The 16,462-nt window shown below is 44.8% G+C and overlaps 1 protein-coding gene across 3 annotated transcripts in view; it reads right to left on the bottom strand.

Moving 5' to 3' along the window:
• The window catches only part of LOC136576168 (N-acyl-aromatic-L-amino acid amidohydrolase (carboxylate-forming)-like), a 37,806-nt gene that overhangs the window by 14,377 nt on the left and 6,967 nt on the right, over positions 1 to 16,462 (bottom strand). For 2 of the 3 annotated variants that reach the window (XM_066575243.1, XM_066575250.1), the window contains exons 2-4: positions 7,958 to 8,199; positions 4,883 to 5,072; positions 2,227 to 2,326 (exon numbers count right to left, since the gene is read on the bottom strand). In XM_066575243.1, the coding sequence (XP_066431340.1) occupies positions 2,227 to 2,326; positions 4,883 to 5,072; positions 7,958 to 8,199 (532 nt within the window). Of the gene's footprint in view, positions 1 to 2,226; positions 2,327 to 4,882; positions 5,073 to 7,957; positions 8,200 to 13,786; positions 13,885 to 16,462 lie in introns of those variants that run through there. The other variant, XM_066575259.1, reaches the window with a different exon arrangement.

Genomic DNA, 16,462 nt, shown 5'->3' with positions numbered 1-16,462 from the left:
GCCGCATTCCGAAAACCAACAAAATACAACCGTGCTACTAGGTCCGCAGTCACCACCACATTACCACCAACGCGGTTACTGTTAAGGTGCATATTACCAGTCTGACTGGGGCATGCAGACACCTTGACAGAATGAATAGTGTGTGGCACATAGGTTCCCCATTGCTATGCCTACGTGTGCAGCTCCTGATGGCGGTGGCACAGGATTCTATTTCTCATTGCTTCTGTACAGCATTGTGGGCTATCGCCCCGCCCCTTTTAAAGAGGGTCGCTGCCTAGCCATGCCAACCCTCTGCAGTGTGTGCCTGCGGTTCCTCCTCATGGCAGACGCACTTCTAAATAGACATGAGTGTGGCGTGGCATGAGGGCAGCTGAAGGCTGCGCAGGGACACTTTGGTGTGCGCTGTGGGGGGGAGGGGGGGCGGTTGGGCAGCATGTAACCCAGGAGAAGTGGCAGCGGAGTGTCATCCAGGCAGTGATTGTGCTTTGTTGTAGCTAGTGTGGTGCTTAGCAAAGGTATGCCATGCTAATGAGGGCTTTTCAGAAGTAAAAGTTGTTGGGAGGGGGCGGGGCCCACTCTTGGCGGTATTGTGGCTTAATAGTGGGACCTGTGAACTTGAGATGCAGCCCAACATGTAGCCCCTCGCCTGCCCTATCCGTTTCTGTGTCATTCCCATCACTTTCTTGAATTGCCCAGATTTTCACACATGAAAACCTTAGCGAGCATCGGCGAAATACAAAAATGCTCTGGTCGCCCATTGACTTCAATGGGGTTCGTTGTTCGAAACGAACCCTCGAACATCGCGGGAAGTTCGTTCCGAATAACGAACACCCGAACATTTTGGTGTTCGCTCATCTCTAATCGCTACTAAATCTAGCGATTTTGTAGTCTGTGTGAAAGAAGTCTTAGGGCATGTTCACACGGGTCGGGAATGATGCAGATTCTTCACAGTGGAAGTAATTGCGGAAAATGTACAGCATTTACAGTACAAGCATTGTGGGTGGAATTTTAAAAATCCCATCCATTTGCTACTTCAAATAAATCCAAGACAAAATATGCAAAATTTGGTGCACATTGCTGCTGCTGACATAGGGCTTACACAGGTGGGCGCATGCGCTAATACGCTCGCCACTACAGAGCATATTAGCGCATAAAACGGGTTTGGTGTTTTTTTGGCTATTCAAATTCTATGCTATTGCATGCGAGTTTGAAAAAAGAAAGTGGGAAGATAGAAAAATTATGTGCGAGAAAGATAGGGCAATCCCAATAGTGAAAACGAAGCCATTGAAATCAATGGTTTTATTTCGTCCCATTTTTTAGCCGTGATTTCCGTGGTCACAAAATGGGTAAAAAACACACCCCTGTGTTTATGTCCTTACTGTGGATTTTTCACAGTGGAAAATTGGTAGCATATCCACTTCTTAAAACCCATTAGGCTTGTCCCCAGGAATTTTCTATAAGTTAATAACTAGTTTAAAGTGTCAAAAGTGAAATCCTCCTGTGTTTAATACAAAGATCAGCTTAGAAATGTCTAGAATATAAAACACCCTACTGAGGTCATGCTGTTTTGAAGGCCGAATCACATAAAGTGTATGGATACCTTTGATTTTTACTTAAAGGGCTATTCTGGAGACTGGGCAAAATTTTTTACATTTCCCTAACATTTCCACTTACTGCCATTATTGTAAAGATCCATCTAAGTGCAGTTTCACACGTCCGAGAAAAACAGCATGAGATTTGTGCATTGAGAGATGCACAAATCTCGTGCGAATATGAACCCAATTCTTTTGAATAGAGTCATATACACAGACTTTTCTTGTTCCTTGTAACGCATCGCCCATTGATTTTTAAATGGGACCTTTAATGCCTCGCATGCGGTTTTCCTATTAAACTCAATGGGAAACACTTTTGATACTCTATCGCACTTGAAATGTGTGCAAGAATTGCACAGTACATCTATTTGCTTTTTTGTTTACATTTCCCGCGCTGTCACTTAGCTATGACATGTGTACCCGCAGTCCATAAGGGTATATACTCAACAGTAGAGAACAATGGGGGTCTATCTTGTGTATGTACACGGCAAAATAGAAAATACTGCGTTCTATTTTGCACTCGCAGATTATGCAATTCCTACACGCTAATGTGAGTGGAACTGCGTAAGGCAAGGTAATTGATTGCATGCGAACTACAGGATATAACGGTTTAGTATATAATAGTTATGCTTACACAATGAATGTTTTCCTATATTTTGGAGGTAAACATTATCCTTCTTTGGTATATCAATGAGGTAGTTATAGCATGGCATAGATTGATTCCCACTACTGCTCTGGAATAGAGGAGAGAGTTAAACATATGATTTATACGAATCAGCTTCACATCTTAGATCATGTTTACATATAAGATAAGATCATTGATGCAATAATAATATTCATATTGAAGTATTATTTGAAGTGACCCTCCAATTTCAGGACAAAATGCTGTCCCAGGACAGGAGAGAGAGAAGGGCATATTACCTCCAGTTGTTCTTCTCTGCCGTTCCCCCAATCTGCCAGTTCTACGCCCTGTTTTTGGTTGTCCAAGATAGTTGCAACAATTTTCTACCTATCTAATACTCAACTACCTAGTGCTTACTTGCGCTGTTCTCTGATTGGTCACTGCTGATCATATGGTCAGCTCTGGCCAATCATATCATATACAGGTATAGTGCCTTGGTAGTCTAACACTACTACTGCACTGTGGGGGACTAGGTAGTCTAAAGATTGTGTCTGCCATTTTGGAAAGCCAAAAACAGAACCTAGAACTGATGGATTGGAGGAATGATAGAGAAGAACAAGTGCAGGTAATATACCCCCCTTCCTCTTTTTGTCCCAGGACGGAATTTTGTCTCGAATATCAGAGGTTGCATGATGTATCTTCCTTACATCTCCCCAAGGCTAGCATACACATGCACAAACGTTTTCCATCAAAATGTGGCACATATCACTAAAAAAAAATGGGGCTTCAAAACTTCTCAGAACTGTTAGACATCATGTCCATGGCACATGCAAGTTTTTAATGCGGATATTCGCAGTGGATTCATGCTTGTGGGAGATCGCGGATTGCGTTTTTTTCCCGAGTTGATGTTCCGCAGTGAAAAAATCTGCAACCCCACCTCCCAATCTCTTCCCCACCTCCCTAATTGATTTCAATCTTCAAATCCACAGTGCATTTGCAATTGTATTTACATGTATTTGCGGATGCACTGTGGATCCTAAGCTACCATAGAGATGAATGGAGCCACATCCGCACGTGATCCGTGATAAAATGGAGCATGCTGCGGTTTATTATCCGCGTGTGGCATCCGCAAATCATTTAAAATCAAATCCGCCCATGAACATTAGGCCTTAAGGTAGCCATAGAGAAGTTTCAAAACAAAAAACAGAAGTCTTCCATTTTTCCCACACTATGTGTTACAATAGAAGTTTCTCCTGATGCGTAATACAAAATCTATAACAAGAAACCTAAAACCAATAATACTATTTATAATGCTGTCCTCTTATGTGGCAGAAAAGATGTTGGGCCTCTTATGCACAGGCATCCTGCCCCAGGTGCAATGTGGCACTACCAGTAGTGGTTATGCAGAGACCGAGGCGCAGGGCCCACAGCTGAGAAGATGGCGGGGTAGCTGTTAGGGATGTCACAATGGCACTACCGTCTCCACCCCTGAGGAGCACGTGCAACCCTTTCCAAGGTCTGACAGGCATCTCCAAACATACTGGTGGTACAGTTACCTGTATAAAAGTCTGCATTAAAACTTGGGTATTTGTCACGGGTGACACCACCATTCCATCCACTGTGGTGAACTCCGATGATGGTGCAATAAATAGTCCACACACAGGGCTGTACTTTAAATAGACTAAACCGGGAACGGTCGCTAAAGCCTTTCTTTACTAGAACATCCAGCAGGAATAATATACAACATTTCTTGCAATGGAGGATTGGCTTTAGGACAACTTCTATTTGTGAGGAGGCAGGGAAGCAACTCGGGGGATCTGGGTGCATACAGTCCTGGGTATCTGTAGGATCACTCTCTACTGGCCAAGACTCACTGTTTAGTTGTTTTTTAGGGCAGTCTCTCAATCCTTTCATGGTAGCTCCATTCTCAGTAGATGGAATATAGCTCTGCTTCTTCCATATTGGATAGGCCTAGGTGGGGCTTTCCTCTTTCTCTTACACTCCTCTTAAGGCTGCCTGCAGACGAGCGGGTCGGATCCGGCGGCGACAATTCTCGCCGCGGGACCCGACCCCAGCGCCTGCAGAGACGAGCGCGTACTCACCCGCGCCCGGCGGCCCCGGCTCTTTCATGTGCCGGCTGCCGGGCCGCCGGCGCATGCGCAGACCGGAGCCGGCGGCCGGGTGAGTGACGTTTCTGTGCGGGGCTCGCAAATAGGACATGCCGTGGTTTGTTTGCCGCGCGAGATTTCGCGCGGCCAAACCGCGACCGTCTGCATGGGAGTGCGTATTGTAATGCACTCCTATGCAGGCTTTCAGTGGCGGAAATCCCGCGGGAAATCCCGCCGCGGGATTTCCGCCCGTGTGCAGGCGGCATAAAGCAGATTGTAATCCACAGGTAGACTTGCAGACACACTCAATTACTGTAAAGACTGCCTGACTTGCACACCTTGCAAACAAATATATCTTTCATGAATACACACAAACTGTTACATTTCCCAGACATTAACCTCTTAGGTGCTGCAGCTGTGCAATCCACATTGAAGACATGACAAACATTTAGGGACACATCTATTGGACATTTATGAACAGTTATGAAGGGGCCAGATATGTATACTTCGGGCCACTACAGTTACACATACCTTTTGTTCATGGCATTTCTAGTGCTCACCTGTAAGTATTTTGCTAAATGCAGGGACAGAATATCATCCTCTGAGCAGCGTAAAAGTGTAGCCCCCATATTGGAAGTTGTGTTGTGCAGATCAAACACAAAATCAAATAGACCTGGTCCAGAGCCATATTTCTGATTCAGTTCTCTTGCTCGTTTAAACTCATATGGATCACTCTCAGATTCCGATGAGCTGAAAGAAGAACACATAAAAACTTGATCAGTATGTTTCTAAGGTACAAAAGGTTCTTAATAATGTTTTATGGTTCTATAAAGTGTGTTCAGTAGTTGAAAGTGCAAAGTTATGCCACTTACTTATCTGCATGTGAGGACATGCAGGTAACAAGGCAACACAAAGATCATGTTTTTTTCCTGCTACTGAACCCCACTAGTGTGAAGAAGGCATATTTAGCCAACTATGTGCAAACTATATAAAAAAGAACTACATAAAGAAAAGATGATAGCAAAGTTCTCTAAATTCATACATAGCAGTAGTAGACATATTCTGGGACAGAAACATCATGTACTCATGCAATAGTATGTTATGATCACACAAGATCATATGCTACCCCAATAGCGAAGCTACAATTAAAGTGCTTATCCAGGTCAAATAAATGTTTGCAAACCTGCTAATAATGGTGAAAAATCACAGTAGTCACCTCACCCGATCCCCCATAGCTCCTGTTCCAATAGTGCCTGGTGAGAAGGTCTCCAAACATATTTGCCTGGGTAACCCCTAAGGCTACCTTATCACATGATGTCTGAGCTGCGGAAATTCTGTTGCGTTTCTGCAAATGGCCAGAGCTAACAAGCCTTGTGGAATTTGCTACGGTTTATGTCACGGATTTTCTATATGCAATTGCTTTTTTTTATGTATGGATTTTCTATTGAAAAGGCATTGCTTTTTGTGGTATGGTAGCTCCTGTACAGAGTTCACACTGGCAAAGTTTATTCTTCAACATCAAAAAATGCAGATTTTTAAGCAGAATTTCTGTGTTTCTGCAGTAGAAATGCTTTAAAATTCGCAACAAAACTCTTTTTTTAAATTTTTGATGAAGATTTTATGTTTCCCATTGATCTCTGTTGAGAAAATCCACAGCAGATAAGTGCAGTTTTCATAACATGCTGCGGATTTCAAAGCTGCAGCATTTTTCAAATTTCATGCTTTTCCGCCACAGAAAAAAAATCTGAGGTGTCAAGGAGATTTATCAAATCTTATTCACTTGCCTTGTACTGTAAATGCTGTGAAATTTCTGCAGCGATTCCGCTAGTAGAAATTACGCAGCATTTACTACCTATTTGAAGAATGCGGCCCTATTTTTCATTTTATTTTTTTCCTACCCATTTTTAAAATATCTAAATAACTCTTTTTTTATCCATTGACATAGCTGTTTGACTGCTTGTTTTTTGTTGGGCAAGTCATATTTTTCAATGGTACTATTTAATCGACCATATAATGAAAAACTTTAAAAAAAATTCTAAGTGGAGTCTTGTGTACACACTGTAGCAAAAATGTTATGATAACTTTATTCCGTGGGTCGGTATGATTACAACAATATCAAATTCATAGGTTTTTTTGCTGTACTAGTTTTAAAAAACAAAATCTTTGGAAAAACCAACTTATTTTCTGCTGCCATCTTCTGACACAACTTTTTTATTTTTTTTTCGACATATTTGTCAAAGGACTAATTTGTTGCGGGACGTCCTGTAGTTTCTATTGGTAGCATTTTAGAGTACATATGATTTAGTGATCACTTTTATTACATTTTTTCTTGGAGATGGGGGGACTACAAGTATAACAATTCTGGTTTTGTGTAGGTTTGTTCCGGAGGACGGTCACCGTGTGGAATTAGTAATGTATTATGGCGCTTGGCCCTGGGTTTTAATCCTAGCTGATAGTAAATATACAGCACAGGATTAAAGCTCCTGCAATCTCGAAGGAGCAGGTCGGGTCCTTGGTTGTCAATGATAGCCGAGAATCTGGGAGAGAAGGCTGAAGTGTTTAACAGCCCATGCCTTCTCTTTTGTGGGCTACATAGCGCTCAATTAGTTAATTTGCTCCGCAATAATGAAAAATCACAGAGTGTCCTATTCCTGGGCGATTCTGTTCAGGAATCACCTATTATTTCCTATGGGAGCCCCACCCCCCCTAAAAAAAAAATCACATCACAGTTACATGTAAGTGTGATGTGCTCTTTCTATTTTTACTATGAAAACGACATGTAATTTTCATGCTCGTAAAAACCGCAAATAGTAACGCATTTTCCTTGCTAAACGCATGGCCATCACAGAAATAAAATCAAACATTTCTAGTGCGACATCTGTCTGAGTTTCTTGGAATGATATCGCTCTTGCCTGTGTAAATACATTCTTAGGCTGGGTTCACACAGGGCGGATTTGCTGCAAAATTTCCCTGTGGCCGCTAATCCGGGGTTTAGCCAGCCATGCGGACGAGATTAGTCAAAAATCAGCAGACAATCCGTCGCGACAAAGCTGGTGCTGCCGTGCGGATTCCCAGGACGCAGCATGTCAATTTTTTTTTTTATTTCCGTTACAGCAGCGCTCCTCTTTATGGGAGAGCCGGCTACAACGGAAAAGCATGCGCCAAAGCTGCTCCAAAACCCGCGGTTAAGTGCCGCAGGTTTTGAATCTGTGCTTTTCCAACAGAATTCTCACAGATTTTTCGATGCGGCCAAACCGCAGGAATTCCGCTGGAAATCCATCCTGTGTGAACCTAACCTTAATTTTACAGACGCAGACATTTCCGGCACGCTTAGGGCTCATGCACAATGGCACGGAGCCTGTATAGGTCCTTTTATTTGATGCCATACAGGCCATTCACTCCGATACAGGATACGGTACTACATCTACATGGAGATAGCTTTCCCTAGAACACATGCAAACTCAGAGGCAGGACCAACACCTAGCAGACTTTTTTGGGTTATCTTTCGGATATGCCATAAAAGTTCAGATAGTGATACCCCTTTAAACGTAATAGGTCCTAACAAGTCTATAATACAGACATGTACATGAGACCGGAAATGTTTGTTACAAGAAGATGTGATACAACAGCCTCACCTTAGTACTTCCTCAGAAAAGGAGCGATTAAGGTCACTGTCAATATACCGTACACATTTCTCTACAGCAAGTGGATTGGCAAGGCATGGTTCAGGCTCAAACGTTTTCCTATGTAGTTCAGAAGGATCCTTCAGCCAGTGTTTAACCAGAGTGACACCTGACATCTCATTTCCATGAGTACCTCCAAAAATTACCACACGGGAGACTGGTGGACACTGGATGGGCGAGCTCATCATTTCTTTCTGAAATGCAACAAAACACCATAATTATAAAGTATGCTAAAATGCTACATTGTGACTTCATTTATAATGTGATTGCTCTCAGTAAGAGAAACCAAGTCATCTTATAGGTATGATACCTTTTATGGCAAACAAAAATACATGTTACAGCAAGCTTTCGAACCTACTTAGAGTTCTTAAGTAAGTTCGAAAGCTCGCTATAACGTCATGTATTTTTGTTAGCCATTAAAAGGTATCATATCTACAAGATTACAAGTAGTCCCCTACTTGCGAACAGGTTCCGTTCCAGGAGCCTGTTCGCAAGTACATTTGTTCGTATGTCCGAACAAATGTTTGTATGTAGCAGGATCGCGAATGGATCCCACTCCATACAACGTCGGGTGCCGGCTGTTCTTACAGCAGACACCGGCGGCAGCAGTTCCAATGAGCCGCGCCGCTCATCGGAACTGTTAACACTTTAAATGCCGCTGTCAGAATAGACTGCGGTATTTAAAGTGTTAACAGTTCTGACGAGCAGCGCGGCTTGTCGGTACTGCTGCCGTGGGGTGTCCGCTGTAAGAACAGCCTGCACCCGACGTTCAGGGGTCCCGTACCCGTACAGTGTCCCGCGATGAGATCGTGGGACGCTTTGCGGTTGCGAGGCAGCCGAGGGCCTTCTGAAAGAAGCCTGTCCGGTGCCTGCACTGTATAGCATTACATCATTCTGTGCATGGCAGATTGTTCGCAACTTGCGGAGTTCGTAACTCTCTTGCTGGGAACAATCACATTCTGCTCTACTGGCTAACAGCGTACCAAACTTTTTTCATTTGTCAATTATAATAAAATGTTCTATTTATATGCGCTGTTTTTGCTGCCATTAATACAAATGATCACAGATAGAGTAAGGCCGGTTTCACAACTGCTTCGTAACCTCCCGAGGTTCTGTCACAGATCTAGTGCTTTTTCTTCCATGCCAAAGTCGAACAGCTTGACGGAAAGCCGACAGACTCCATGATAATCAATGGTGTTTGCCCGATGCTGTTCACTTCCGTCCACAGACAGAACCATTCAGCTCCAAGGATCCCACATTCCTTTCCAAACAGAGTAGGAAAGTGAAATCCCCAGCGCAAGTGTGAAAGCACCCTAAACAACTGTGCAACCACAGCTTTTCAACAAAACTCTGCACAAATGTGGAAAACAATAGCACAAAAGTCACATGTGAACATACCCTTAGGGCTCACGCACACAGCCCAGCCATGGGCAAGGAGCAGGAATATTGAGCCAAACAGCCTCCATCTCTATACATACAGAGAAGCAATGATTGTAGGGGAGTATGCCACCATTCAGTGGAGTCCAATGCAGAATGATAGAAGTTTTTTTCTGCTGCATTTGGATGGAAATTGGCAGAATAAAAATCTCCAGTAATTAGGCCTCCCTCACACAGGGCGTTTGCAGAAACGCAGCGTTTTGCAACGCTGCGTTTGCTGCAGATTCCGCCCCGTTTCAGCAGCGCTGGCATACTTTATGCCAGCGTTTTGGCTGCGTTTTCAGCTCGGCTGAAAACGCAGCCAAGAATGCTGAAAAGAAAAAAAAAGCAATACTCACCTAGCCGCTGCAGTCCGGGTCGCGGCCGCTGGTCTCTGCAGCTGATCCGGGTTTCCTCGGCACTCCCAAGTCTACTGCCGGAGGCCAGGTTTGAGAACCCCGGCTCCGACAATAGAGTGCTGTGATTGGTTGTCGGCGCTTGCTCGATGCCCAATCACAGCCCTTCATTGACTGTCTCAGCCAATCAGCGCCGGCAAGCTCTTCTACCTAGCCTAGCTGGGACTGATTTTCGGGGTAGGGCTTCTATTGCAAGCCCTCACCCCGAAAATCGGCGAGCGGTTAACGCTGCCAAAAACGCGGCACCAAGTGTTCCCGCGTTTTCAGCAGTGCTAAAACCGCTGCCCATTCATTTCAATGGGCGACGCAGGGCTGAAAACGCCCCAAAATAGAACATGCATCGCTGTCAAAGTGCAGCGTTTGGAGACGCTGCGTTTTCAGCCCTGTGTGAGCAGCCCCATTGAAATGAATAGGAGTGTTGTACAGCGTTTAGCGCTGGGCTGAAAAGGCAGCGCTAAACGCTGTATAAAACGCCCTTTGTGAGGGAGGCCTAAGGGTCCATACATTGGGAGCCATATTACAGATCCATATATCTCAAAGGCTGTACAGAGCAATAAAGCAGCTGTGTACGTTAGCCCTATGCAACAAACCTAGCAAATATGAATGATAGAATTTACAATTTATAATATACAGGAAATAGATTCAGCCGTTTTGTTCTAATTTTCTGCATCATTTGTTGCATTTTATAGTGACAAGGCTATGTTCACACATACAGGATGTGCTATAGGAAAATCCAACATGTATTTTTCAAAAAGTTCACTGCTAAAATCTGCGGCTAAAGGCTCATTCACATGGGCATAAGCATATTTCGGTCTGTGAATACGCAGTGTATTCACGAACAGAAAAAAAATGACTATTTCCTGCGTATTTCATCCCTTCTTTGGGTTTTTGTATGCGTAAATATGCAGCATATTTACATGTACAAAAAATACGCAGAATGGCCCATTGTTTTCATGCGCAAATACGCAGTAAATACAGGTTTCATGCGTTTTCACTGTGTATTTGCGTTGGCCCATTCATATCTATGGCCTATTTTGGTGCCTAATATGCACCAAAATAGGGCATGCTGCAAATTTTTTCACGCAACCAAAAATCACATGCAATACCTGCAGATGTGAATGGGTTCTATTCAGTGCACATTACACGCCTAAAAAATACGCATGCAATAAGCAGCATATTTACACCCGTGTGAATGAGTCCTAACACTCACATTTCTGACACGATGTCCCAACAGATACGCACAAAGATTAGCCCTATTGTAATGATACAGTTAATTCACAGCTGTTTGACAGATCTGCGGTAAGGCCTCAATCAGATGAGCGTGTTTTGTGCACGCAAAAAAATGCGCCATTCTCGTGTGCTAAAAAAAACGCGTGACCGAGCAATGTTTCATATGCACATCGCATGAAACATTGCCTATTCACTGGAGCTGCTGCGCTTGGAGAAGCGCATCTGCTCCAGGAAGAGAGAGAAGAAGCCCAGCAGGGCTTCAGGGTTTTCCCAAAGCAGGGAGAGTGAGCAGAACTATGAGGGGGTTTCCCCATAGCACGGAGAGACTGAGCGGGGTGAAGGGTTAATCCCCCATTGCTGCGCTCCATCCCTTGCTATGGGGAAATCTCCCATAGGTCTGCTCACTTTCCCTGCTCTGGGGAGATCCCTCATAGCTCCGCTAAATCTCCCTGCTATGGGGAAATCCCGAGGGATATCCCCATAGCGGAGAGTGAGTGGGCAGGGCTTGAAAGAGTTGGCGGAACTATAGGGATTCTCACAGAGCAAAACATAGGAGGTGGGGCTAGAGGGTGATCCATCTAGCCCTTCCCCATCCTCCCATGCTCTACGGGAAAGCCCTTTAACCCCACCCCTTCTTTCTCACCGCAATAGGAAAATCCCTTGCAGAGAAAGGTGAGGCGACTCCCCTCCTGCCCCCAGATGCTGGGGAATTTCCCAGCAGGTGTGCAGAAGGAATACCCCACTGCTTACAGCGTGACATTTAAAAGGTGCTTCTGGCCAGAAGCACCTTTTAAATGCCCTGCTGTAAGCAGCAGGGAAGCTATTCCGTGCGCAGAAGTTTCCATTAACTCCTGCTCCCATAGGAGTCAATGGAAACTCCTGCCGTCACGCATGTTCTATCTTTCTTAGGTGAGCAGTGTTTTGCGTCCCTAATTCTGTACATATGAACGCTTCTGTAGGAACTCATTGGTTCTTTTAGAAGCATTCACTTTGCACCCGCAAAAAGCACACTCATCTGACCGAGGCCTAATAATGAACATGCTACAGATTTTAAAATCCACAATGCTGTCATTATTCAGTAGGAGTTTTCCCCCTTCCGTGTGAGTAGGATATGCAATACAACCTTCACTTACACAAGCCATGGCATATTGGTCAATAAGAAAAGCATTTAAAGGGAGTCTGCCACCTATATGTAGCCCTATTAGCTAAGCTTATGGGCTGATAGTAGGTGACCCATGGAGTCTGGAGATGTAAGTGTTATACTTACCTTCCCCGCCGTTCCCCCAGTGTCAGCACTGGAAGCCTCCACTCAGTGCATTGAGCAGCACTGCTAAGTAGTCCATTATAAAGTTAGAACGGGTGGATTACTTAGTGCGCCATTGAATGAATGTCAGCTTTCATGGAGGGAACGTCGAGAAAGGTAAGCATAACACATCCTCTGACTCAGCGAGTCACCTACTTACAGCCCATAAATGAAGCTTATAAGGTTAAAAGTAGATGACAGAATCTATGCCTATATCAGTGGTGGCGAACCTATGGCACGCATGCCCGAGGCGGCACACAGAGCCCTCCCTGCTGGCACGCGTCACCATCGGCCGCTCACCACATTAGTGAATGCCTGCAGGGGCCGCGGCTCCCCTGCCGGCATTCACTTAGCGCTGCTATCTGCGCTGATCCCGACGCACACTGTGACATCAGTGTGCAGCCGGGATCCTCCTCCCCCGTCCCCTGACGTCTCCTACTTGGTTCTGCGAGAGCAGGGAGAGGAGGCATCCGGCAGCACACTGATGTCAGTGTGCACCAGCGATCAGACAGAAGAGGAGCGGCGCTTCCACGAGGAGGAGGGGTAAGTATGTGGGGCTGGGGGAAGGGCATTATTACTGCTGGGGGAGCCGCTGGGGTGAAGGGGGGCATTATTACTGCTGGTAAACCGCTGGGGGAGAGGGGGCATTATTGCTGCTGTGGGACTGCTTGGGGGGGCATTATTACTGCTGTGGGACCCCTGGGGGGCATTATTACTGCTGGGGGGATGTCCGCTGTGGGATGTCCCTATTATTGCTGGGGGTCACTATTATGGCTTTGGGGAGGGTCGCTATTATCGCTGGGGGGGGTCACTATTACCGCTTGGGTATGTTTACATGCGGCTGAAATGGACAGGGCTGTTTCAAAATGGACAGCGTGCAGATTTTGACTACTTATTGGATGCAGAAATGCTGCAGAATTTTCCACAGTATTTTCCGCTGAGGACATTCTGCAGTATTTCCGCATCCAAAAAGCAATTAAAATCTGCACCCTGTCTATTTTGAAGCGGCCCTGTCCTTTTTAGAATGACGGGGGTAAAATCATGTCGCGATAAGCCCCGCCCCCTTACGTGTTGGCACTTTGCGATAAATAAGTGGGTCTTGGGTTGCAGTTTGGGCACTGGATCTCTAAAAGGTTTGCCATCACTGGCCTATATCCTCAACAAATACCCAATATATGAATATTGCCTTAGTGATGATTGTCACTATGTCTTTCTAAAGAACTTGCACTGAAGGGAATTCAAAAAATATTTCTGATAGTTTACAAATTTCCCTGATTTTTTCTAATCATGTAACAGACAATACATTCAGCTTTATTTAATTTGGCATCAGTTAACATTTTAGATCACTTGACAACCATAAACAAGTAATTAAACTGTACTTCTCATGTTGCAGAACCTCCAGAAAATAAATATTACCTGCTACACCCTTGTTATTCTTGATAGAACTGCAATTGACTTTCCTCCTCTGCAGGCAGCACATAAAAAAAGTATGTAAAAATAAACAACTATATCTCTAAAGCGGCTTGCCGTAAAAATGGAAGTATTTACTTTAAAAAGTGTTCAAATGATTTTCCATGCTTCCAGTCTCAGGCATCACAAAGAAAATAAAGAGAATGGGATCTTCTGTGATCTAAGCTGCAAGTTCAAAGTTCAACATTTCAGTATCTTCCCTTAGTTAATCAGTAGAAGGAAATTGAAAAAACTGATTTCTGAACTTTCAACCTACTTTGCACACATCAGTAGTACAAGTGAATAGAAGAAACCTGGTAACATATTTTTCACTTGTGGAAATACTCTGCATGCGCAGATTAAGGCCCCTGCGCAGTGACGGAATTTGCATTGCGGAACCCAGAGCGGGCGTCCGCCTCCGGATTACGCAGCAAATACCTTTTTATGAAAAAGCATTTTTTTCTGTACATGAGCGGAAATCAATCGCGATTTTCGTTCTTGTCCAAAAAATCGCAGCATGTTCTATTTTAGTGTGAATTCCACACAGACAGCTTCTATTGAACTCAATGCACGCTGTCCGACCCACGGCACTTCCTCAATGACCTTGCACCTAGCGACAGAGTGGGACATTGGTTATACAGAAGGAAGAAAGAAATGACAGTTCCGCGCGGATGCCGGCTGGGCACAGGGTTGGATGCCGCTGTGAGGTCGGCCTTACCCCTCAATAGTGTTTAGTTTCTATTGAACACCTAAAACTAGTGGTATTGTGAATAGTTGCTTGCAAATTTCTCAAAGTTATTTCAGGTCATACTTTACACTGTCACTTTAATAAATATGACAAAATTGTAATGGTAAGCAAACAGAGTATGGCTGGGCTCACACGATCGGAGTCTGTGCGGGCATTGAAAAGCATGTACTTTCGCTTTTTGTTCATAGTTGCAGATATGAACTGCGTATTCCACGAGTGGAAGAAAAATCACAGCATGCTTTCTTTTGCCACGGCCTCTATTGAAGTCAATGTAGTCTGTCCAACCCGCAGCCCATATGCAATGAACATTGCGTATGGGCTGTGTATACCGGCGTCATCATGGAAAATACAGACATTGAGCAAAAATCTGTACTGCGCATCACCGCCGATGAGCCGCAGCGGTCATCCGAATTACAGAAAAAACAGGTACTCGTGGTGACCAGCCGGGCTCACAGCCAGAATCTGCTGCGAGCCTCCTGCATGCAGAATATGGTTCGTGTGAACCTGGCCTATTGCAGGGCGGCTGTGGATGTTGGGATTATGGTTATGTAGGTTAATGGGACCTTAAGCAGTGGGTTTCTACATAGAGAGATTGTTATTGTGCAGCGTCCGAGAAACGGGCCCACAGCCGAGCAGGGTAGATTTGGGCTTTGCTATCTCATCCCCCGGGGGGGTAGCACAAGACCCGTCCAAGAGCAGATGGTGTCTGTGCGGCTCACTCGCAGAACAGCACTCTCCTGTCCTCTCTATTGCAAGTCCGGAACACAAGCTTTCTTGCACACACATATATCAAACAAGGTCACATGACACACAACAAGATATATTTTTCAGACATAACGCAGACATTAACCCATTCAGTGCTGCAGCTATGCAATACACAGCATATTCATGCAACATATATAACACTGACAACACGTAGGCACAAGACAAATGCATTCACACTTATGGAGGGGCCCTGTTAACTCTGGGCCACTACAGTAGCAACAATGTTGAGACCTGTGACCCCAGCATGCTGGTATGGTATGTTGGCACAAGATGTGTTGCAGTTGAATTGGTACTCCCATTGTTCATGTTGTTGTGGAAGACGTTTTTAAAGTGGCCTGAAGTGTGCGCAGATATAGTCAGCATGGTGGAAAGATCCCTGTTTAGTGCCGAGCTGTTGCAAGTGTTAGCCTTAGCTCCATCGAATGAATAATGCCTGGTAGTGTGATTACTAAGAGACTGAAAAGAGCCAAGCCGGTATATAGCGCCATTGCCAGTTTCTGCTCCTGGCTCTTCCACCCCCCCCCCCCCCCCCCCCCCGCAGATGAGGACGACGTATATCGGCTCGGCGTGAAAACCGAGCCGATATACGTTCGTGTGAATCCAGCCTAATTGTCATACATGTATTGTCCTATGTAGATGCACTGTGCAAAGCTGTCATATCATTTTCTGTATGTGTGTTACACAGCTGCAGCGTCTAGGGTAACATACTGGAGGAGAACATAATCACGCTGTGGTGCATGCCCAGGGCAGTGACCTCATCTTCTGCACACTGCACCAGATGCCACCAGAGCGACTGGTAATGCCTTCTTGGAAGATTTACATAGAGCACACTCTGTATTATCAACAGTTTTTAAACATAATGCAAAAATAGTCACTTTTGACGGGCAAGTCCAAAACGCTATTCCCAAATGTTAGAGATAAACGGGGGCAGATATATGAACATAACACTCAGACGATTGCGATATTACTGCGGCAAAATCGTGGCAAAATCACGCCTTTTTCCAGCGATTTTTGAACGTCAGCGCTGCTCTTTCTCGCAAAAACATCGCTGCCGCTTGCAATTTTTTCACACGATTTTGCCACAATTTTCTTGCAGGAGACAGTAGGAGTTTCTAATGTTAAAAACACAT

Source organism: Eleutherodactylus coqui, chromosome 1, assembly GCF_035609145.1.
Source record: "Eleutherodactylus coqui strain aEleCoq1 chromosome 1, aEleCoq1.hap1, whole genome shotgun sequence".
Lineage (NCBI taxonomy): Eukaryota > Metazoa > Chordata > Amphibia > Anura > Eleutherodactylidae > Eleutherodactylus > Eleutherodactylus coqui.
This window is presented reverse-complemented; position numbering and strand designations above follow the sequence as displayed.